This window comes from Uranotaenia lowii, chromosome 2, assembly GCF_029784155.1.
Source record: "Uranotaenia lowii strain MFRU-FL chromosome 2, ASM2978415v1, whole genome shotgun sequence".
NCBI lineage: Eukaryota > Metazoa > Arthropoda > Insecta > Diptera > Culicidae > Uranotaenia > Uranotaenia lowii.
In genome coordinates this window covers 368932161-368957390 of record NC_073692.1, presented here as the reverse complement: position 1 = coordinate 368957390, position 25230 = coordinate 368932161, and the positions used below count along the sequence as shown (strand labels likewise).

The 25230-nt window shown below is 40.5% G+C and overlaps 1 protein-coding gene across 1 annotated transcript in view; it reads left to right on the top strand.

Moving 5' to 3' along the window:
* LOC129741713 (beta-1,4-N-acetylgalactosaminyltransferase bre-4-like) overlaps window positions 1-25230 on the top strand; it is a 109745-nt gene that overhangs the window by 56888 nt on the left and 27627 nt on the right. The window contains exons 2-3 of the mRNA XM_055733460.1: window positions 22003-22308; window positions 22408-22964. Of these exons, the coding sequence (XP_055589435.1) occupies window positions 22187-22308; window positions 22408-22964 (679 nt within the window). The 5' untranslated portion in view covers window positions 22003-22186. The remainder of the gene's footprint in view (window positions 1-22002; window positions 22309-22407; window positions 22965-25230) is intronic.

Below are 25230 nucleotides of genomic sequence, written 5' to 3'. Positions count from 1 at the left end.
ATTTAAATAATTGAAACTTTTTTGTTGTTGTTATAGCATCAATTGCTTAGTAATAGGTCAATAAAGTTAGGCGGCATCCATAAATTACGTAACGCAAAAAATGCACTTTTTTGACCCCCTCCCCCCCCGTATGTCACAAATCGTAACGCTTCGACGTACCCCCCTATGAAAATTACGTAACGCTGATAATTACCCCCCCCCCCCCCCATCTTCTCATGTTTTAAAATACTGATATTCGAGGATCAAAAATAGATTTAAACATAAATTTTGTGACGTTCTTCAAAACGGAATTAATATCTATCCAAACGAAATCGCTTCTTAGTACTCATTAATGATAACTCTCTGATAAAATAAATTATTTGTCTTATTACGAGTTGCTCTGTGTTTGTTCACTGATTATGTACCTTGTTTACTTCATTTCGATTAAGGAGCATAACTTTTTATACAAAATATACTCCACTTAGTAATATTCGTCGGAATAATCAAAATTGCATTTTTTAAATCAATTGAAAAAAATAGTTAACTTTCCGGTTTAAGGTTGAATTGAGTTCGTGGGGGTAAATGTACCTAATATCCAGTTCACTAACGGTTATTTCACGGATATTCAATACACGTTTTAGGAAGTCTATCTCAGAATTTTTAAAGAGAAATGGTTACAACCCAGTTTCAATCATGTTGAAGCTTACAAATTTTAAACTGATTTTGGTTTGTTTATCATTCTGCAAAAATTGCATGACATCAAAATAGCTGCGATTGAGTACCTATACTGAAATATAAAGGAAAAAATCGTTACGTAACGATAAGCATACCTCCCCCCCTCCCCTATGTCACAATTCGTAACGCTCGAGATTACCCCCTCCCCCTCCTAGGAGCGTTACGTAATTTATGGATGCCCCCTTATTTCTATTGACATATTTTTTCTCAATGGATTCATAGCCCATGCTGTAGAGTGTTAAAAAGCAGTTTATTAAAAAAACTATATAAATCGAAAGAAAACTTATTAAATCGAAAACGACACAATCTGATGAATATCATCCCTAAAATTCACTCTGTCTATGGCAACCGTTTATTTACCAATTTCTCGGACATCCCACATTCGAGATTACGCTACCCTTGGTCTAACCACTTCGCTAGTTGCACCCCTGGTCGTCTCGATCCTACTGGATTGGCTGCGAACACCTGTTTTGAAGGACAGTCTTCCGACATTCTCGCAACATGTCCTGCCCAGCGTATCCGTCCAGACTTTACTATCTTCTGGATACTGGGCTCGCCGTAGAGTTGCCGTGGAATCCGATTTATTTAAAAAAAATTGATTTTAAGATTAAGATAGGACATACTTAACATATTGTACTGTACGTATACAGGAATAAAACAAATTATGCTTGATTGATGATAACAACAAAGGGCATAAAATGTAAAAAAGGTTTACATGACGAACGAATGTATTCTGTCCGCAAAATAACTGAGCTGTATGATTTGAACGACAACAGAAAAAGTACTCCCGAAACGCACCTAACGAGGTGTTAAAATTCATTGCGACATTGCACCCCCTCATCGAAGCCACGAAAGTCGGAGCTGGGGAAATGACTTTAAATCTTATCGCTTCAACTGCAGGTAGCATCATAACGAATTGCGGTATAACTTTTCCACTTTAAACTAGCTAGCCTAAACCAACCTCGAGGGAGGTAGTAATTGCCAATGAGCACGCAAACGTCCGTCGCCTGAGCAGTGCTGCGCTGTTCTAGAGAAATTTAATACAGTTTCAAGAACGGGCAAATGACGACGAGCGACGGTGGAATTGACGATGACTAATCGAGAAAATTGCTGCGGCCAATCGTCACCGCGAAACGGCCATGCGATACCTACAAAGTCGAAGACCTCTCTTCAGCAACTATTTAATAGGTAACAGCCACTAATCGGGTTGGGGGAGTAAATGACGATATACATTAAGTGGCTGGTGGAGTAAAAAAAGATTATGAATAATGGAAAACAGTTCTTCTAGTTAAGTGACAAATATCAAAGTTCTACTGATGGAATTTCCATCTAGAACTCTAGGACTGCTGAATCGTTAAATGCACACTAAATTGTTAGTTGGAAATACGTAATAGACCTCGTAAATGAAGAAAAATGTCTTTATATTTTCACAATCATTCCAAAGGACAATGACATGAACGGACTCATGAAATATTAATGTCAATCAAACGTATGGCCAGGGTGAATGTACTCAAAATTCGATGGAATGCCAAGAACTGTTTTATAATTTAAAAGATCTTGCTTCATACAAATCAATAAATCTTTCTTTAATTTTTTTAATTCGTGTCTTTATAAGTTGATTGAATATTATCAACAGATATAACTAGAGATCAACAATTGTCATAATCGTCTGATGTCCTTGGTTGTGTATTTACCTACTGTCGTCTGATGTTGTCTCCAATCTCAAGGGAGTAAATATGAGCGTGAAAAGGTCAACCCAACAAAAACGCCGACGCATGTTGTATGTGTCAACAAGTTATAACTTAATAATGGATAAAGCTGTAGCAGTAGAAGTTTTGGTTCGGGTTTAAGTTGACAACAAAATTGCATTTCTTTCTCACAACTCAATTATGCCCTTTATTATTCTTACATTTTTATTCTGAAATTCAAAAAAATCATGTAAAAAATTTGAAATGGCATGCAGAGTTTCATTTTTTAAGTTCAATTTATATTATGTTGTTGAATTCTGCGCTCCTCCGAAAACCCAAAAAATCAAGTAAGGAATTTTACTCTTCACTCAAAATTTTAAAATCCAGAATCAAATTTGGATGATTGAGTAAGGTTGATAAAAAGTAACAATCTAGACTAAAATAATTGCCAAAACCCCATCCCAAGTTCAAAATTCTGCTACACTTTTTCAAAAAAAAAATTCACTCTTTCATAGAAATTCAAGTCTGAATATTAAATTTTAAATAAAATTTAACCCATTTCGGAGGTTCTGATTCCATAATTTCCATAACCAAAATTGTATTTCTTTTTTCTTTTTTCGGATTCTGTATCCAGTTCAGTATTTTTGATTTTTAGTACGAATAATCATAACAAAATCAGAAATGAAAAGCTGCTTTGAAATCATGACTCAAATTTGGCTTTGCATTTCATAACAAATTTAAATAATGTTTTTCGAGATCATATCCTTTTTCAATATTTTGATAATAGTTTTTTTTAAGAAAATTTTTGTTTTAGTTATATTCAAATTCGAAGTTCTTAAAGTAATTCTCACACAAAATTCAAACATTTAAAGCTTCGAAAAATAAATAATTCAAATAATGAATTTAGATTAAACCTGAACTATAGAATTTAAATAATAGATTCATGAATGAGGGCCCCAAAACTTGGTTCATAAAATTCTGATCTGGATTCAAGATTCAGAAATCGTATTTTTTGAATATTTCAGAAATTGAATAGAAATTCGGATACAGATTAAAAGCCCAATGTTTGAACTTAAGTTCAGAATTCAGATTCAGATTGTAGATTCAAAATTCAGAAGAAAAAAAATTTAGCTTGTAAATAAATTTAACAATCAACATAAATTGTTGAGGAATTCATGAGATCATGAACTTCAGATTGCTTGTTAATTCAATTTGCAAATTACAAATTTTCAACCAAGATTAGTTTGAACACACAATTCAGCAAAAAATCACAAATAAAAAGTACAATTTGAGTAAATTTTCGAAGTTTTGTTTTACGCGAAAAATCCTAATTTTATTTTTAAAAAAATCATCCACAGGATTTTTATTATGAAATTGATACTTTATAAAAATATTTGTTGTTAAAGAAACATGCTGCTTATCTTCACCTAAAAAACGTGCACAAAATTCTATATTTTCTCGGCGTACTGTTTAACGTTATTAACACATTAGGGACCGCGAAAAAATGTAAGCTGCCAGACACCAAAATTACGCATTTAATGTGTCAGAAAACAATAGACAAAATTCAGCTAAATTTTGTAGAATAAGGTTTTATTATTTGATTCAGAAGATTTGAATCATAGTTTTTAATGGAACTTACTAGCGGCAAGCGAAAAAACGAAATATCTAGTATTTATGACGCAATGCGTTTTTTTTGAAATTTTATTTATTTGAATCTTTGAATTTGCAAAAGAGTTTGGAAGATTGGGCTTGTTTGATTTGAGTATCTATAGAATAAGTTTTTTTCAAAGAAAAGGAAGGCTCTCCTAAAAAAACTTATTTTATGCTCATATCAAATAAGTTTGATCTACCAGACTCTTAAAAAAAATAAAAAATTTAACCATCGATGAAAGCAAATTTAGAATACATTGAGGTTTAGGAGAAATTCTCTGATGTTACGATTTAATACGAAAACTTTTAATGTAAAAATACTTAAAAATTAGTAATCATATAGTTACAAACATAATTTGTGTTATTTTTTTTGTATCCAAACATTGATGGGCAAAAAATCATAGGTAAAAATAAGGCACCAAACCCACGCCCCCCCTCAACCCCATGAGTCGGATGTTCTTACGGCCCTCGTTATTTGTAAATATGCAAATATTTGTGACGTTCTGTCAAGTGTTTTTTTTAAATAGCGTCCAATGAAGAAGTTTTTTGGCTTAAAGTTTTGGTCACCATATGCGCCATCTATAATGTATACTATGAAACTCTTTTTTTTTTTAAATCAAGCCTACTTTTGATAACGATTTCTGTTTCCTGAAGCTTGAGCTTGAGCTTACTACACTGCCGGCCAAAAGTTTGGGATCACCCGCTAAAAAACATGCAAATTTTGATCGTTCATATCTCAGCCGTCTTAGAACATATTGCAAATTTTCTGATCTCGTTTGAAAGATATTGAGCAATTGCTATGTCGGAAGTATTTTGCCTAGAAATAATGTTTTAGTTTTGCACCTTAAACTTTACCTAATGTTAGAACATTTTCACAAAATCGCTCTCAATATTCAAAGCCGATCATCTCGAGATAGGGTGGACCATATTTCAAAATTTGAGTTGGATTAGAATCCTTATTCTATACTATACTCAAAACACAATCAAACAAATTTGTGCAAAAATTTAAGAATGTACTTTTAATTAATAAAATAGACACTTAAGTTATCGTCCAAAAGTTTGGGATCACTCCTCAGTATGGATCACTCTTTTAAAAACATGCAAATTTATCTCATTCATATCTTTCTCATCTAACATCGTATTGCAGATCTGAAGGGTTCATTTGGAAGCTTAGGAATTGTTGTTTTTTCGTAAATTCATTCAAAAATTATATTTTAAATCGATAACCATTAAAAATTTACCTGAAATTAATTGTTTTTTTGAAAATTCACACTTATGATTCTGAATTTTTTATGGTTATCGATTGAAAATATAATTTTTGAATGAATTTACGTAAAAACAACAATTCCTAAGCTTTCAAATGAACCCTTCAGATCTGCAATACGATGTTAGATGAGAAAGATATGAATGAGATAAATTTGCATGTTTTTAAAAGAATAATCCCAAACTTTTGGTCGATGCACCATACTGAGGGCTAATCCCAAACTTTTGGACGATAACTCAAGTGTCTATTTTATTAATTAAAAGTACATTCTTAAATTTTTGCACAAATTTTTTTGATTGTGTTTTGAGTATAGTATAGAATAAGGATTCTAATCCAACTCAAATTTTGAAATTTGGTCCACCCTAACCCGAGATGATCGGCTTTGAATATTGAATGCGATTTTTTGAAAATGTTCTAACTTTAGGTTAAGTTCTAGGTGCAAAACTAAAATATTATTTCTAGGCAAAATACCTCCGAAATAGCTATTGCTTATTATCTTTCAAATGAGATAAGAAGATATGCAGTATGTTCTAAAACGGCTGAGATATGAACGATCAAAATTTGCATGTTTTTTAGCGGGTGATCCCAAACTTTTGGCCGGCAGTGTATTAACTATGGTCCAACAAAACCTTTTTTGAATCACTTATACGAAATGTACCATTTATTGAAAATGAGTTTTACTATAATATACACACACCTTTTTATAACATTTATACTCTAAGTAAAGCATTTCCGATAAAACCCAAATCTTTCCACTGTGTTTTATATACCTTTATTCTTTCAAAAACAATTAGCTCTAGGTAGTAAATTAATTATTTTCTCTGCTTTCAAAAATTATCATAATTCTGTTTAGTTCCAAACTTTGCGCATATTCACATTTTGGTTAGGCTTTTTTAATGTTCTTCTTGATTTGAAAATAGGTTTCCTTGTAAGCGGGATATGAAAATGCATAGAATAATGGCCGATCACAGTAAAGTTAAAAAAAAGTTGAAATCTTATTTAATATGCCTTGATTTCTTTATTTTTTAAAAATTGTAATTTAATTACTCACTATAAAAAGAAAACCGTAAAATTCAAACCTTTCAAATTTTTCAACATTCAATTAGAGTAAAATTTTGTTGCACCTTTTAAGGAAAATATTGATTTCATTTTTAAAAGGCTTCAACATCTTCGGTTGTTTAAATTTTCATAAATAGGTTAATATCGTCATCACATATCAAGGCATTCAACCCGTTTAAAAATAAAGGAAATTTCATTTGCGAACAGCATGAAAAGAAGAGGTCCTAAACAAGACCCCTGCGGCGCATCAGAGTTCACAACTATGGGTTTGGATAATTCATTTCAGAAGCGAACGATTTGTCTTCGATCGGTTAAGCATGATAGTAACCAAGAGAGATGATTTGAAGGAAACCCTTTATTTTATTTGAAGATTGAAAGTGGTTTGTCGATGCGGTCAACGGTTTTATTGAAGTCGGTATAAATAGTTCCAACATAAAATGCTCATGGAATTAATAACGTAAGTACGTAACGTATTCGAGAATATTTGATGCTGTAGAGCGCTCGTAGAAGAAACCATACTGTTTATTCGTAATAAGTAGTGTTTATTTGTTGATAATTTTCTCATTTATAATTGATTATATCTGATTTTTTACGACTTGAGAATTGAAATCAAAAAAGATTTTTTACAGAATTTGGGTACTTTTCCATGGTTTTATGACATATTAAAATAATTAGAAGAGGGTCAGACAATTCGATCGCAAAGGAAACAAGGGAAAAGTCCATCAGGCCCTGCTCCTTTAGAAGCATCAAGTTTTCTATTTAAGTCCTTCTTAAACATTAATGTCACAATCTAGTTCTAAAAATATGCTCTATCACGGTCATTCTCAATGAAAGAAGTGTACACTTTTTGAAAAAAAAGTTGATAATTTTTTTGACAATGCTAAATTTCTATCTTTGCGAAACACATTTTGATGGACATCAGAAATAAATCCTCACAAATAGATCCGAAATTGAGAAAATTTATCAATGATCATAAAATCCAACGCATTTGACAGTGTTCAACCCGTAGTTATTTGCCAAAATCGTCGGGTCAAAAGTGATTGTGTGCATTTCATAAGAGTTCTAAAATAGCACTCTTCAGACTTTTTTGCTAAAAAAAACAGGTACCGTAAACCTGGGGGACTTTGAAGACCCCGGACGGGCGTATACGTGTTCACCACATGTAGACTTCGAACCAAGCAGATTTCATTGTATAGTTTAAGGTAGTGCAGCCTCTATCCCGGTACTACTTCTCCTAAATAATGAAATGTTGCGGGGTAAAGTATGGTGTACGTTAATAAGTTTTCCTCGCAAAAATGCTCTATCGCTCTTTTCAACATCTGTAAAATTTTCTTCTCACTTCTCTATCCATCTTTATCAATTTTCATTTATGATATTCTTTCTCCAAGAATATACCTTTCACCGATATGCCGAAAAATAAATTTACAAAAAAGAGTAATGTTTACGTGAAGAAGATGGATTGGTGGAGGTGGATTTTTAAATTTAACCTAGGTTAATAGAATCTTCGATTAAAATACACTCTGAAAGTCTGTTCAATGAAGTAATCAAAAAATAGAGAAGAATCTAAATGAAACTATTGCAAAACGGAAGCGAGAGGCAGAAAATAAGGCAAAGGAACTAGAGGCGAAAAAATTGAAGGTGTTATCTGACGCTCAGAGAGAGGCAAGCTTGATGGACGAAAAAATTAAAATACTTAAAGATATCTGAAAAAACGAAAAAACGATTATCACACAAATTTTAAATTAATATAAGGTCCACTGGGGTAAAAGTGTGGACGGTTTTTCGTGTAGTTCAACTTGAAAAAACCATCCAAAAATCAGCAGTGGTTCAATTTTGACAAAATTACGTTCAATTTGATGCAGAACATCTTGTTAACAAACGCCGAAGAGATGAGCTTGATAGGCGCAAAACAAGAAAAGGTATCTCGTAAATTGTTGCTGGAGTCTTCACTTACCCCGCTGAGGACGGTAGATTTTCCCTTTGATTTCTCAGGAAATTTTCAACAAATTTTTGTTTTATTGGTTTAATACGTTACTTTATTGCTCGAACCGTAAAAAATTTGAAGAAAAAAAGTAGAAAAAAAGTTCATGGTACTATTAGTAATGTACATATCTTTAAACGATTATTATGAGTAAATTATGTTGCAACACACGATTTTATCGAAAATATATACTTATTCCAGAACAAACAAGTACTTAACAGAACTTTTCATGATCCGATAATTAAATGTAGTTGAATTGTATTGGATGAAGGAGAGAAAATTGATAAAAATGTGTAAACATTAAATCTGTATAAAGCCCTCCCTACCCACAACCCAGATAGGGTTTGGTGACAAAATTTTAGTTTTTTGTAAAAAAAACTCCATTTTCGTAATTTTAAACCGCTGTTTCTTTTCCTAACTGGTTGTTTCAAATGTAAGGATTGTTTCAATTTAGAGTTTTTCGTCAAGAGCCAGCTAGTTTACGAGAAATTAGCCATTGAAAAAGATGCACATCAACTCGACATCGTAGTTAAAAATAGAAAAATAACAAATAGTCACTGTAAACATCCGCTATTTTCGGAATCGTATTTCTTTTACAGTTTTTGGATAGATTACAAATAAATTTGACATTCAGCATCCAAAGTTTGAAAAATAGTGCACTGCAGTATTTTTTTAAACATCCACCGTCCACACTTACTCCGGTGTGCCTTACCCCTTTTCTTTTATGAACAATCTTATTTGTTCAACATTTTCGACTCGAGTGACGTAGTTTTAAAAATAAAAAAAAAACATGAATATCAATCTAATGATTTGTAGTTTTTGTTAAAAATAACCGAATAAAATTCGTTGCAAGATCATTTACCACTGAAAGAGATAAATATTCAAAAAAGTTTAAGAGGTTGTATATGAGACACGACCGTAATGTTGACGTAGAATTACGACAACCTATCTTGTGCCAATGTATTTTTCGTAATAAATTTAAATTTTTTTGAGTAAACTTGATCAATTTCAAACAAGTGGTTGGCCGTAAAAACATTATTCAGCACTATTCAGTTGCATAACTAAAGGCGAAATAAATATAAGCATGTACAATAATGTACATATAAGTGGTGTCAAGACCCATGGCTTAGAAATTGAAATTTTGATACTTAGCAATTTATATGCAAGCTCAGCATCAAACGCCTGCGAGAAAGCTTCTAATGATAGTGCTGGCATTTTGGCATTTAATAAATCAAGTGTTCTTAAATAAGGAATTTTGAATCTGTTTTTTTCTTTTATTCAACGTTTGGATTTAAAAAAACGCTGCATAAAAAGACAAAAATTGAAGCAATACTTTTTTATACAACACAGTTTTTCATCAAATTTCAATAAAAAATCTGATAAATCATCAACTGATCCCTTTCATCCATACGCTTAACTCTTAGCAAAAGATGACGCACATAAAATGTGCGTTGATATATATCAAGTATGTACATTTGTTGTCTTATATGCAATTCTCGTTTGGTCAATGATTTAGAGTCACTACAATGGTCGTGCTAAAAACGACGTTTTTTAAACATTGATATCATAAGTAAAACTTGTGACAGCAAAGTGTTTTTTTTATTTTACACATAATAACTATGATCAATATGTTTTGATAGGCACAGAAGAACGCAAAATGCTCTCTTGCATGCAAACTATCCGTAGCAAAGAAACGCATAGTATTAAACGCCTATGAATAGGCAACGATTTCTTCAACATTAAAATCAAACGCTTGCAAGCTAACTAGCACCTATCAGTGCCGAAATTTTGAGCTTTCTCACCGCTGCCTTTGATAGAAACGCTTGACTCAGTGCAAAAGTAGAGAAAAATCTCCCTGAAAGTTCTGCCTTATGCGTCTCTTCTGAATCAGTATCAATTCGGTATCGATTTTTGTAAAGGGCGATAGTGCCAATATCGCTGTTCGAGAAAATTATTTTTAAAATTTTACAGCTCCATAAGTTTCCAAGGAAAATATTACTTATGAACTCAGCTGATTACTCGATTTATTTACATTTGACTCATAAGCTCTTTTGAAAAATTGATACCAAAATTTATCATTCCCTCTAAGTCAATTCTTTTTCCGTCCAGCAATCACTAGCGTAAAACGACGTTTTAACCCTCATCCGCATTAGATTTCATTACCCTAATCAGCACTTGTGGTGTCAATTTGACACCACAAGCTCAAATCGTTATAACTTTTGGCGTGTTAGACCGATTTAAACAAAACTTACATCAAAAGAAACCTTGTAATGTCAGTAAAATATGTTTAGAACATTATATATAGCTAAAGTTACTAGTTTCCTCGTTATTCAGCATGAAAGAAAAAAAATCCGAAAAAACATGCCTCACGAAAACTGCTGTAGTTCATATGTTACACGTCCAAAAAAATACTTGCCTTATGCATATGAAAGCTGAAGTTAATGCCTACATCATGAAGACAAGAAATATTTTTTAAAATTTTTTTTAATGAAATGGTCACAAAAAGTTCAAAAAAGTGGTCTAAAAAACCTACTTTTCATTCGATTGCTAGTAAATACTGTTTGAGCGATGGTAGAGTTTTGAAAAAAATATGACTACAAAATGTGTTAAAATTCCAACATTTTGCTGTCTTTACATTTTTGATGCAACAAAAATTGAATTTACTGGAATTTTTCAAAGTTCACTACTTTGCGCGATTTTTTTACAAATTGAAATTTCATCTGTTTTTGTGGTCCACCGTCAGGTTGTACCCGGATTATCAGTGCTTTTACTTTGTTTGGATCAACTAAGAGTATATTCATTGGAAAGCACATTTAATCTTCATTCTAGTGAGGTACAACAAATCACGTTGTGAGATTTCACAAAAATATGAAAATTATAAACGTAAAATCATTCCTGAATTTCTAGAACTACAAGCACCGCGTCCAGCAAAACGTGTTTGTTTGCTCTCCGAGTAGGTACGGTGGGTGGTGATTTGGGCAGAGAGCGAAGCCGAAAGACGAAATAATGATGCATGTCGTGACTAGCAAATGCAAACTACTCTCAATAGAATATTTTCAACCAAGAAATGTACGACACGCATCATTCCTTCGTTTGTCGGCTTCGCTCTCTGCCCGAATCACCACCCACCGTACCTACTCGGAGAGCAAGCAAACACGTTTTGCTGGACGAGGTGCTTGTAGTTCTAGAAATTCAGGAATGGTTTTACGTTTATAATTTTCATATTTTTGTGAAATCTCACAGCGTGAATTGCAGCACCTCACTAGAATGAAGATTAAATGTGCTTTCCAATGAATATACTCTTGGTTGGTCCAAACAAAGTAAAAGCACTGATAATCCGGGTACAACCTGACGGTGGACCACAAAAACAGATGCAATTTCAATTTGTAAAAAAATCGCGCAAAGTAGTGAACTTTGAAAAATTCCAGTAAATTCAATTTTTTTTGCATCAAAAATCTAAAGACAGCAAAATGTTGGAATTTTAATACATTTTGTAGTCATATTTTTTTCAAAACTCTACCATCGCTCAAACAGTATTTACTAGCAATCGAATGAAAAGTAGGGTTTTTTTACCACTTTTTTGAACTTTTTGTGACCATTTCATTAAAAAATATTTTAAAAAATATTTCTTGTCTTCATGATGTAGGCATTAACTTCAGCTTTCATATGCATAAGGCAAATATTTTTTTGGACGTGTAACATATGAACTACAGCAGTTTTCGTGAGGCAGGTTTTTTCAGATTTTTTTTCTTTCATGCTGAATAACGAGAAAACTTGTAACTTTAGCTGTATATAATGTTCTAAACATATTTTACTGACATTACAAGATTTCTAGTGATATAAGTTTTATATGAAGTTCATAATAATTCAAACGACTTAAATAGATTTTACTTTTGTGGTGTCAAAATGACACCAAAAGTCGGAAAAGGGAGTTTTTTTGTCCAGGCTTCCAGGGTTCGTCCATAAAAAAAGTAAAGATGCAATATTGAAGAACTTTTGAATTCATTTAGGGTCCCCGAAGAAATTTTTGTATTTTGAAGCTTCTGAAAAAAGTTACAAGCCTTCAAACTTGCAATGGTGTCAAAATGACACCCTAATGCGGATGAGGGTTAAGGTGGGATTATTGATAATTCTAGATATTAGATTATTATAAACTCAACAAACGGCCCTTTTCAGGGCCAAAAGATCTTTGAAAGAGTCTTGTCTTTTCAATGCTAATTGATCGATTGGGTGGTGGGTGGTGAAGCGTTGGTAGTAAGTGGTGTGTGGCAGGTCTCGTGGGTGGTAGGTGGCGTGGGTGGTAGGAGACAAGGGTGGTGTGTGGCGTGGGTGGTAGGTGGCGTGGGTGGTGTGTGGCGTGGGTGGTGTGTTTTTTTTTTTTAGTTGGTAACCACAGGTGGTAAATCCCGGTTTACGGATTGTATTCCAAGGCACGGCGAGCCACCGCGTCCCCCCAGTTTGCTACTCTGGGTCCATGGGTACAATGGGCAGACTCATGATATACTCCGTGTATACCCCCTACTCCCTAAACTCCACCTGGGGCCGCAGACCTGGTTCCCACCTCGAACTGTTTAGTACACTATGCTTCAATAGTGGGAGGTCTATTCGCGCTAATGCGCTCAAAGGCAATACTCATTAACGAGACCACTTTCAGCAAAACCTCTCATCCTTACGACTCGACGCCTGAACTCTCCTCTAACGACTTGAGAACCGACATCTCCTCGCAATGACTCGAGATTCCCACACAAACCTCTCCTCTTCGCGACTTGAGGCCTGATCTCTCCTCTGACGACTTGAGATCCGACCCCTCCTCGCATCGACTCGAGGTTTACCTCTCCTCTGCACGATTCAAGGCCCGATCTCTCCTCTAACGACTTGAAATCTGACCTCTCCTCGTAATGACTCGAGGTGACCACTTGTACCCCTCCTCTTGTTGGTAAGGGGCCAGATCCCTCCTCTTACGACTCGGGACCCGACCTCCTATCATAAAGACTCGGGGTTGACCACACAAACCTCTCCGCCTGAAGGTTTGAGGCCTGACCTCTCCTCTAACGACTCGAAGCCCGACCTCTTATCTTCAGGGTTCGAAGTTTGCCACCTTGCCCGTCGTGTGCCAGATCGAGAGCAGCTTATCCTGGACTCGCGCCTGTCACGGCACACGCGCGGGACTTAACGCAACTACTCGGATGATTCCCGACGAAGACGTCATCCTACACCGACTCGAATGGCTCGCCCGGCGTCGAGAGCCACTCTACCCGTGGGTATTCCCCGAACGTGGAATAACCCTTTCCCAACGATTTCCACTGCGAAGAAGGTCAAGTCTTATCCCCGCAGCTTCTGTCGTTGAGAACCGCTCTACTCGGATACTCCCCGAAGGTGGAGCATCCTACACACGAACGCGGCGCACCCACGGCATCCGCTACGCAGAAGGTATTGTCTTATCTTTGTAACTTCAAACCGTGGGGTCGGACGCACTCTACTCGACAGCCCCCCGTCGATGGGGTCAGTCTACTCCGACCGTTGTCCGGTCTTCTTTATCCCCCTTGGTTGGCAACCCTAGGATTTTTGGCCCGCGGATTTTCCTGCCCGTTGTGTGCCAAATCGAGAGCAGCTTATCCTAGACTCGCGCCTGTCACGGCACACATTCGGGACTTGGAACGCTACGACTCGGATGTTTCCCGACGGTGACGACATCCTACACCGACTCGAGAGGCTCGCCCGGCGTCGAGAGCCTCTCTACCCGTGGGTATCCCCCGACAGTGGTTAACCCTCTTCCTTCGAGATCCGCTACGAGGAAGGTAAAGTCTTATCCCCGCAGTTTCCCTCTTAGGAAGCGGAACTACTCGGATACCCCCCGACATTGGGGTATCCTACACACGTTCGCGGCGCACCCCTGACCTCCGCTACGCAGAAGATGATGCCTTATCTTTGTAGCTTCGATCAAGGGATCGGACGCACACTACTCAGATGCTCCCCGCCGATGGAGTCATCCTACACCGTTCGCGGACTGCCGTTGGTTCCAGCTCCTCTGCAGGGCAGTCATGATCCGGGTGAACCCATCGCTGACCGCGTGCCAAGTGTTGGAATCCGCACACATCCTCTGTACAACGTTGTCTGCTGTCGTGTCAGGCCCGCAGGCGGCAAATATGGAAGTACGTACCGCCGCAAACCTCGGACAGACAAACACCACATGTTCGGGTGTTTCCTCTACGTCACCACAATCTGGGCAATATGGCGAAGCCACATGTCCAAACCGGTAGTGGTACTTCATGAAGCATCCATGACCAGTCAGGAATTGCGTCATATAGAAGTCCACTTCACCGTGCCTTCTTCCGATCCAGCTCCCGATGTGCGGGATCAGACGATGGGTCCACCTTCCTCTCGTTGAGCTGTCCCACAGCTGCTGCCAGTTGGACATCGAGTCCTCATTGGCGAGATCTCGAACGTTGGGCGTGTCTCTGTTGTCGTAGCAATAGACATCCTCCTCTAGCAAAACCGAGATGGGCATAACACCCGCTACTACACAGGCGGCTTCGGACGACATGGTCCGGTATCCGCTGATAACCCGCAGGTTCATCAGCCGCTGAACGCTGCTAAGTCGCTGCAGGTTACAGCTTCCTCCCAGGGCCTGCCTCCAGGCCGCTGCTCCGTACCGCAAGATCGAAGTGGTCACACTTGCAATGATCCGCCTTTTGCTGCTTTGGATAGCCGAGGAGTTCGGCATCATTCGTGTGAGTGCGGCCGTGGCCATTGCCGCTCTCTTGCACACGTGTTCGACATGGCTCGTGAAGCTGAGCCTGTCGTCAATCATCACCCCTAGGTACTTAATTGCGCGTTTAGACACGATGTTGCACGGTCCAACGGCAATGGTACCTGTTTGGGGTGATTTCAGGTTGGTGATAAGCACCATCTCGGTTTTGTGGTGGGCTAGACGCAGGCACTTGGAGTGCATCCAGCGTTCCACTTCCTGGATAGCTACCGTGGCCAGTAGCTCAACCTCCGCTGTTGAGGAGCCCCTCGCCAAGAGGACTACATCATCTGCAAATCCTACGAGTTCGGCTCCCGATGGGAGGCTCGTTCGTAGGAGTTCGTCGTAGGTGATGTTCCACAGAACCGGGCCGAGAATTGACCCCTGTGGAACACCCGCCGAAACCTCTTGTGTTCGCAAACCCTCGCCGGTCATATACTGCAGTTGGCGATTGTGGAAGTAACTTTCCACAAGCCTATACAGATATGCCGGGATCCTCATTTGGATGAGCGACGACGCAATCGCTGTCCAACTGACACTGTTGAAGGCGTTCTTCACATCCAGAGTGACAACCGCACAAAAGCGGAGCCCTCTCCTCTTGGTCAGCCTGGCTCTGTCCGCTACCTCGATGACCGAGCGGATGGCATCTACGGTGCTGCGACCTCGACGGAAACCAAACTGTTTCCCCGAGAGTCCGCCCTCACTTTCCGTGTATCTCTGAAGTCGGTTCTGAATCACCTTCTCCAGGACCTTACCCGCTGTATCCAGTAGACAGATCGGCCGATATGCCGATGGGTCTCCTGGACGCTTACCCGGCTTTGGCAGAAGAACAAGTTTCTGCCGTTTCCACGTGTCAGGAAACACCCGTTCCGTCACGTATCGTTGCAACGATGTTCGGAACATATCGGGGAATTCCCTAATCGCGGCCTTCACCGCGACGTTCGGAATGCCGTCCGGTCCGGGGGCCTTCCTCGGTTGGAGAGACTTGGCGATCTCGCGAAGTTCTTCCACCGTTATCCTCTCTTCGGCGCTGGTGTCCCAGTCATACGGGACTGTTGGCCAGCGGGTAACATCGTGCTGTGGGAACAGCTCATTGATGATGACTCTCAGTTTATCGGGGCACGTTTCAGGTGGTGCGCCCCCACTTTTAGTTCTGCCCATGACTATCCGATAGGCATCACCCCATGGACAGTCGTTGGCGTCACGGCATAACTGTTTGAAACGTGCCCTCTTGCTTGCGTTGATGGCCCTGCGGAGGGCCGATCTCGCGCTTGTGAAGAGTGGCCTACGCTCCGTTCGCTCTTCTTGGGTCCTTGCGTTCTGCATCCTGCGCCTTGCCCTATGGCAGTCGGCGCGCAGACCCGCAATTTCCTCCGTCCACCAGTAGACGGGTGGCCTAGTGCTTTTATGCTTGGCCCTTCTCGGCATCGCAGCATCGCAAGCGCGAGCTAGAACCCTCGTCAGTTCTTCCGCGGACAGGTTGTCCAGGTTCCTCTCCCAGTGCAACGCTTCGACAAAGACGTTCTGGTCGAACTGCGTTGTCTTCCAGAGGCGTTCTCCTGTACGAGACTCGCGTCTACCTGTCCGCGTACTTGAGCCTAGCCGATAGCGAATCGCGAAGTGATCGCTATTCGTGTAGGCCTCGCTCACCATCCAATCGCTTACCAACCCCGGGCTACCGAAGGTGACATCTATGGTTGACTCGCTCCCGTTCCAACTTTGGTAGGTACTGGTATTCCCTACGTTGGCCAGATCCACATTAAGCCTCGCCAGGGCTTCTAAAAGAGTTTGACCTCTGGGGTTTGTGAGGCGGCTACCCCATTCAACGGCCCACGCGTTAAAGTCGCCAGCAATAACGATGGGGCTTTTCCCCATTAGCACATCCACCATCTTGTCAACCATAGTGCCAAACCTCTCCAAGGACCACCTTGGGGGAGCATAGCAGCTACAGAAGTAGATCCCGTTAACTTTGGCCACCACCATGCCTTCGTATTCCGTCGCCACAACTTCTTGTATGGGGAAACTACCTGTAACCCATATCGCGGCCAGTTTGGCATCATCAGTCGCCCAATTAATGCCATTCGCAGCTCTGCGATATGGGTCTGCCACTAGCGCGATGTCCAACTTTTCCTCAACTGTCATCTGCCGCAACAGCTGGTGTGCTGTGTAGCAGTGGTTGAGGTTAAGTTGGACGACCTCTATGCTCTTGGCGCCCGGGGTGGTACCGCCTGCGCCTTTGTGTAGGCGGGGCACCTAGGGTTGCCAACAGCGTGGTCTCCAGCGCAGACAGGGCATTTAGCAGGCTTTTTGCAGTTAGCCGACTTGTGGCCGGTTTCGCTGCAGCGCCAGCATATGCCACTTCTGTCTGGCCCAGTGCAGTCGAACGACTTGTGACCGTTCAACAGGCACTTGAAGCACCGGTCCGGTTGCTGGGGGATGGATATCTGACAGATAGACCATCCCACCTTTAGCCGCCCACACTTAAGTGCGGCGTTTGCTGCTGCAACCGGAAGTTTGACCAGCCCAATCTGCATACCAGATTTGGGAGGGCCATTCCGCAGACGAACCGTCATCTGGTCAGAGCAGATTTTGCACTGCTCGACCAGTGCCACCCGCAGTTCGTCTTCCGTCGTGACTTCATCCAGGTTTTTAACCCGGATGGTCACTTCCTTACAGAGGGCACGCACCTCAGCCTTGTCACCAAGGGCTTCGGCGGCCTTAGCCGTAAGGGTCCCGCTGGAGTTTCCAGCACCACGCTTCAGTTCGAGGATCATCTCGCCGGTGCGTGTCCGACGGATCCTCCGAACTTTCTCGCCTAAATCGGCGAGATCTTCGTTCGTACGCATCTGTCGCAAGACATCTGCGTACGTGCCCTCAGGTGCTTTGACGACAATCGCCTCGCCCCTCTCCCTGACGCGACGTTTGCGTCGTTGGGGTTGGGGTTTGGCTTTTCCCGTCTCCGTACCTTTGGGCCTTCCCCTTTTGCGCGATACCGTCCGCCATCCGGTATTTGCGCTCGTCGGCTCATCTGCCTTTTCGGCAGGGCCTTCCGCCCGCTTGGAAGCGCTGGCCGCAGGATCCTGCCGGACAGACGGATCCTCCGCTCTTTTCTTAGGGTCCCCGGGTCTGAGTTCCCCGGGAGACCCTCTCTTACGCTTGCTGTTGCCAGCAAACGCAAGGCTGCCCTCTGTTTGGGCAAAGGCATTGACCTTCTTTGGGCGGATGGTGTCCGCCCTCAGAGGGGTCTCTGCCGGCCCTCGCTCTTTTGGTCTGGCGGCCTCGGGCTCCGCAAGCCGTTCCACCACAGCTTTGTTGGCTGCGATGAAGAGCTGCATCACCCTGGCTAGCTTCTCGCGTATTTCCTTGTGGATGTTGGACTTCCCCTTCACACATTCCACAAGGTCAGCGATGCCAGCCATGGCCGTGACCAACTCTACTGGAGCTCCCGGATCTTGGAGTTCCGGGGAGCTCAGTAGGTCTTCCAGCGCTTCCTGTACTTGATCGTACGGGTCCGCTCGCACATCGCTCGGTGTTTCCACCGACGTTGCCGTCGGGTCCACCGGGTTGGCAGATTGCCTAACCGGCGAACGCCTAAGGCCACTCCCGCCGAACGGATTCGAGCTCTCGCCCTTATCCGTTCCGTCCTTTTTCATTTCTTTTAGATTTTTTGGCATATTTGATCCCACGAGTAATCAGGTAACAAACGGTCCACTGCGCCAGTGACCTGCTTAGCGCAGCAAGGACTGGGATACTGTGGGGTGTGTCCCGGTGCCCCACAGGCAACCGTTAGAGACTGGCGTGACTTAACGACCCGCCAGCCTTCCAGGTACATCGGCACGGTTAGCTTCACACCTTCACCAATGGAGTCGGTTTCCGATAGAAATTCCATTGTCGTAATCCAAATTCTTTAGCGAGGGTCTTCATAAGGGGGGGGGGTGTAGTTCTCTCGGCCGTACATCTGCATAAAGCAGACACGTTTCCACTCTGCACCACGGGGAGGTGGAACTACGTCGCAGAGCTACGTGGTGGAACTACGTCGTGGGTGGTGTGTGGCGTGGGTGGTGTGTGGCGTGGGTGGTAGGTGGCGTGGGTGGTGTGTGGTGTGGGTAGGTGGCGTGGGGTGGGTAGGTGGCGTGGGGTGGGTGGTAGGAGACAAGGGTGGTGTGTGGCGTGGGTGGTAGGTGGCGTGGGTGGTGTGTGGCGTGGGTGGTAGGTGGCGTGGGTGGTAGGTGGCGTGGGTGGTGAGTGGCGTGGGTGGAAGGTAGAGGTGGTGTGTGGCGAGGATGGTGGATGGCAGGTGGTGTGGGCTTGGGTGGTAGGTGATGTGTGGCGTGGGTGGTAGGTAGCGTGGGTGTGTGGCGTTCGTGGTAGGTGGTGCGGGTGGTGTGGGTAGGTGGCGTGGGTGGTAGGTGACAAGGATGGTGTGTGGCGTGGGTGGAAGGTAAAGGTGGTGGGTGGCGAGGATGGTGCATGGTAGGTGGTGTGGGTGATGGATGGCTTGGGTGGTAGGTGGCTTGGTTGGTAGGTGGCGTGGGTGGTAGGTGGTGTGTGGCGTAGGTGGCGTGGGTGGTGTGTGGCGTAGGTGGCGTGGGTGGTAGGTGACAAGGTAGGTGCTGGTTATGCATGGTCTCCGCACTTTTCGTTCTGTGGCAACTTGCCACTGTTTGAACAGCAAAACGATATCTGCATAGGATTACCGCTGGTGGGGTCCGTATGCAGATCGAATTGCACTGCTCAACGGGCAAACTGAGAATGAAACCGGTCGACCGGAGACCCCTTACTTTTATATCTTTCGAAGGAAGGGAAAAATAAAACATACCAAGGGGCGTGGCGTCCGTGTTTTTTGTCATTTTCGACCAGCCAATCCACGATGAGCAGGCTTGAAATGTCTTTTAGGAAAGATGTCCTTAAGTTGGAAAGTTTTCGTGACGCGAGATCCGATCGCAACTTTCAATTTGCCCCCCTATAGTGTTGCCGTAAGACGTAATTCTACGTCAAAAAAATATTCGGAATTTTGCTTTGTTCTGTTTTACAAAATCGGGAATTTAGTGAGACCATGCGGGAAAAAGACGGGAAAATGCGGGAAATCAAAAATCGATTTTGAGTGGCCAGGGTGGCAGGGTGCTGATTCCAACTACAGATTACTGGGCATATGTTAAATCGTACATAGGAAAGACTGAATTGAAACTGTTTCACAATGGGAAAAAGTGTATAAGCCGCGAAGATATTCAATATCTTCTCTCCTACATGAACCAAATGTATGAAAATATACTTCAGTGAAAATATCCGGAAAATTGATTGGACATTGTTTCGGACGCCGCACGAGCTTACGAACAGAGATATAGTGCCTATTTAACACCTTATTCCCCTAGATTTTGTAAACAATCCAGAAAAACACAGATTTAGATTAGAATTTTTTTAACAAAATATACTTATCCTATGAGATTTTTCCCAAGGACTCAAATGAAGGCTAAATAGCCACATGCTTCAAAAGATGGAGTTATGGATGATTGTACCCTCGAATCCCTCGAATGGTTGCTATTTGAGCCACCGCACGCATCGTAAAATGGAGTTATGGCTGTCTTTACCCTCAATTCCCCTACATTTTTCCATTAATTCAGAAAAAAAAACATTTTCGGACTTGTATATTTTGAACCAAATGAGACCTATCTAGTCTGTTTTTTTCGAGGGATCGAATGGAGGTTATTTGAGCCACCGCCCGCATCGGAAGCTGAAATACCGTTTTTCCCTCGATTTTCCAACATTTTTATTATAGTACAGAAAAACCTTGTTCGGACTTGAAAATTATGGAGCAAATGAGACTTATCTAGTGTGATTCTTTCTGAGGAATCGAATGAAGGCTTCTTGAGTCACCGCACGCATGGGAAAATTGAGTTGAGGCTAATTTTACCTCAATTCCCCTACATTGTTTTAAATATTGCAGAAAAGCATACTCGGACTTTAAAATTTAAAACCAAATGAGACTCATGTAATGTGATTTTTCCTGAGGAATCAAATGAAGGCTATTTGAGCCACCGCACGCTTTTCAAATGGAGCTATTGCTGTTTTAACCCTCTATCCACTACATTTTTCAATAAATTCAGAAAAAACATGATCGGACTTGAAAATGGTATGGTATTGTACGGTATGGCTATTATACCCTAAATTTCCCAACATTGTTCAATCAACACAGGACAGGAAATTTTCTAACCAAATGAGACCTACCTATCGTGTGTATTTTTTTTCCGAGAAATCGAATGGTTGCTATTCGAGCCACCGCACGCATCGGAAATTGGAGTAATCGCTGAACTATTTAAAAATGTAGGGGAATTGTGGGTAAGAACAGTCATAATTCCATTTTTCGATTGGTGCGGTGGCTCAAACATCCTCCATTCGATTCCTCGGTAAAAATCACACAAGATAAGTCTCATTTGGTTTTAAATTGTTCCAGTCAAAACATGTTTTTTTCTGAATAAATTGAAAAATGTAGGGGAATTAAGGGTAAAAACAGCTAGAACTCCATTTTACGATGCGTGCGGTGGCTCAAACAGCCTTCAGTCTTCCTGAGCATACCTTTTGGCTATGGAATGAAAAAGCGTTTCTTGTAGGACGTCCGAACCTAAAGAAAGATTTTTGTTTCACAGTTTCATCGATTTGGTTCGTGTAGAAGACAAAATTTTGAATTCCTTCGCGGTTTATACACTTTTTCCCCATGCGTTCATCACAACTTTAAGTACTGTACAAGTTCATAAGAATTTAGCTAACCTCTCGAAGGGAAAAACCGGCGTATGACAAGATTACAGCCAAAATTGTTCACCTATCAAGCTGTCACAATAATAAATTAACATGTAACAGAACCATTCTGAATATGTCGTTTCGCTTTCTCATTCAATTTCAGATGTTCGCCGGAAGTGAGTGTTACCGCATTGGAAGATTGGACATCTAACAACACAACACCATCATCCGTTGGACAGGGTGGAAGCAAATAGCAAGTTTTCCAGGCAACACACCGTTGAGGCTTTACTAGCGCTGGCATTTTCCCCTTCCCAATTCCGGCTCCGACTGCGACTCTAAATGGCCCCATGGCGTCGTGTAGCCGTGCGCTCGCTATCAAGGCGACGCTTGGGGCTGGCTTCCTGCTGATACTGCTCAATCTGCTAGCCTCGCGCTGGGACTCGACACCGATCGGGCTGCCGCGGATGGGGTAAGTTCGGGCTCTGCTGTGTTATGTTGTTAATTAGGCATTACAGCGAGATTTAATCGCCACCTTTTTCCTTCTCTTCACCTTCTTTTCCAATCACAGCACAACACAATGGCCAAAACGCACAAGAACCAGCCACGAAATGGCCAACCACGTGGCAAATTTAAACAACAACAACAGCAACACCACAACTCAGCAACGGAACAACGATAGCCACACCAGCAATCATACCTCAGCCTCAGCGGTCGCCCCCGGGGACCCGGAATCGTCCCCGATTGCCACCATCCTGGCAAATGGCAGTGGCCTCATCAGTCCGAACGAATCACAACCGGCCGGCGACCTTTCCGGATCCAATTCCTCCTACTCCCCCCACAATTCCTCAGCTCCTGCGGCTCCAGGAGGATCCGTGATGGCCGCAGTCGCTGAAAGTAGTAAAAATTCCATTAGACCTTTAAGTAGCAACAGTGAGCATCTCATAGCAGCTAATAGTTCCAATAGTACCAATACCAGTAGTAGTAATAGCAGTAGCAACAGTTATACTAGTAACAATAATAAAACCAAAAGTGATAGCCCCCTGCACCCGGAATCGTCCCGGAGCGGCGGATTGATTGCGAGACTGGTCCAGCAGGAGAGCTGTCCACCCATTCCTCCCAACCTAGGTGAGTCAATTGTTTATTATCGGATGATAATTTCAAGTCACAATCATTTAGATATAGGTAGGGGATTCAAATTATTGGAATATATATGGACACAATTTATATTAACACTTTAAGGCCCAAGGTCGATAAAAGTCGGTTCTCTAAACGTTGGGTCAAATATCACCAAATAGCCTTTGAGTGTTGCCGCAATGCATTGCAAACCGGGAAAACCGGAAAAAACCGGGAATTGAAAATAGCATCGGGAAAACCGGGAAATAACCGGGAGTTTGACATTAGAACCGGGAAAAATACCTTATGCAGTGCAAATCACATTTCCTATATAAATCCTACGTATGGAAAAGGTTGAAGATAATGAAGAGTAATTTTTTATTAAAAATTTGACACAGGCGTTAATTGTAGTTCTTTGTTGAAAAATGAAATGGGAAAAGTTTACGCATGTTTCCATTCTTCAATGTTCGCTTTTCCACCGAATGTTAGAAATTAAATACAGAATTGTTCGAATTTCAAATTGGGAATAGAAATTTGATTAAAAATTCAGGCTCAGTATGATATTTCAAATTTAGATTCTGAATATAGATTTCATTCAGAACTCAGAATTAAGAAGGTCGAATTAGTTTCTCTGTGCTAAGAATTAGATCATGCATTCCGTCAGAAGTTGAACTGAAAATTAAGATGAATTTTTAAAATATTCTGGTATACATTTGAGATTTCAAGTTTTGAAATCGGCCTCAAAATGAAATTCCAAAATGTAAAAATATAACTGAGCTTAAGATTCTAAATTCGGACCCATTATCTGGATTTAACATACTCATTTTAGAACAGAAATAAAACGACAACTAAGAAACTAATCATCTAAATCCATAATTTATTAACCAGTACCTACACAGTACTATGATCTCAGAAATAATTGTTCCAATAACATTCGAAAATCATAAACCCATATTCAGAATCAAACAAAACAAAACATAACAATATTAATGCTATTTATGCCATAATAATCAAAATTTCTAAGTTTAAACCTAAGGATTGGATTTCAAAATTTAAATTCAAAATTCAAATAGGCAATCAACTTTGATACTAATATCGACTTTTAAGAAGCAAAATTTCAATACCAAGTTGATATTTCAGAATTTGAGTTCAACTTTTCAAGTCTGAGTTTAAAAGCAAAATACATTAACAGCATTAAATAAGCTTGTATATTTGTCTGAATATACTGATATATCAGTATTATTGAAAAATTTTGATTGATTGTTTTATTAGAGAGACTTAAAAAATTTTATTGTTGGTCCATTCTGACGATTTTTTTTATTTTTTGTTATTAAATTTATATTTTGAGATTTTTGAGATTGATGAACCCCTTTTCAAATGCACATTTATAGTTATTTCACTTCCCTAGTGAATTCAAATAATGGCATTGAAATTTTCCCAAGTTTTGAATTAAAATATAGTAAACACTTACATGAGAAATCTAAAAAAGTATCACCTGTGCCATCAAATATCCGGCCAAATATATTATTTTCCTGCCTTTTTGATGATGCAGCTTTCATTTTAAGACATCATTATGGGCTTTTCGTTTCTTTATGGGCTTATGGGCTTTTCGTTTCGTTTCTTTAGAGGAAATGAAGACCTCCATTTTTGCGTCCAATTCTTACAAATTTAACATGATTTTTCGAAGAAAAATTTTCAATACTATACCTTAAACTTGGTTAATTCTCCCCGCAGTTTAAAAATGACAAAATATTTGCATTTCAAATATTGTTTAAAAAATTTCACGAAAAAATATCTTATGTCTTGGGAAATATATTTAAGTCACAATCATTTTATAGATTTTTTAAACCTTTGAATCCAAAGTTATTTTATTGACAAGTGTAAGTTTCGATTCTGATTAGTTTAACGAACTTTGAAATCTGGCAGATAATTTGAACATCAACTTAGATATACCACATGATATCATAATGTGGTTTTAAAATGATAAAATGCGGTGCTTCAAGATTCCAAGATGACGTCCAAAAAATTCTAGTTTCACCGCTATTTTTACAGTTGTAAATAACATACAACATACTTTCACATACAAATATCATAAAACGTCCATTTGTTCGGTCAATAAATCTTTTAAAAGGTACCATAAAAAACATAAAATCTCACAAGGAAAAACCGGGAAAAACCGGAAATTTGAAAATGGAAACTCGCTGGCCGCCCTGGCATTGCCTTCGCCAGTTTTTTCGCTCAGATAGAAAAAAAAACACGAATATTTTCGTAAACTACA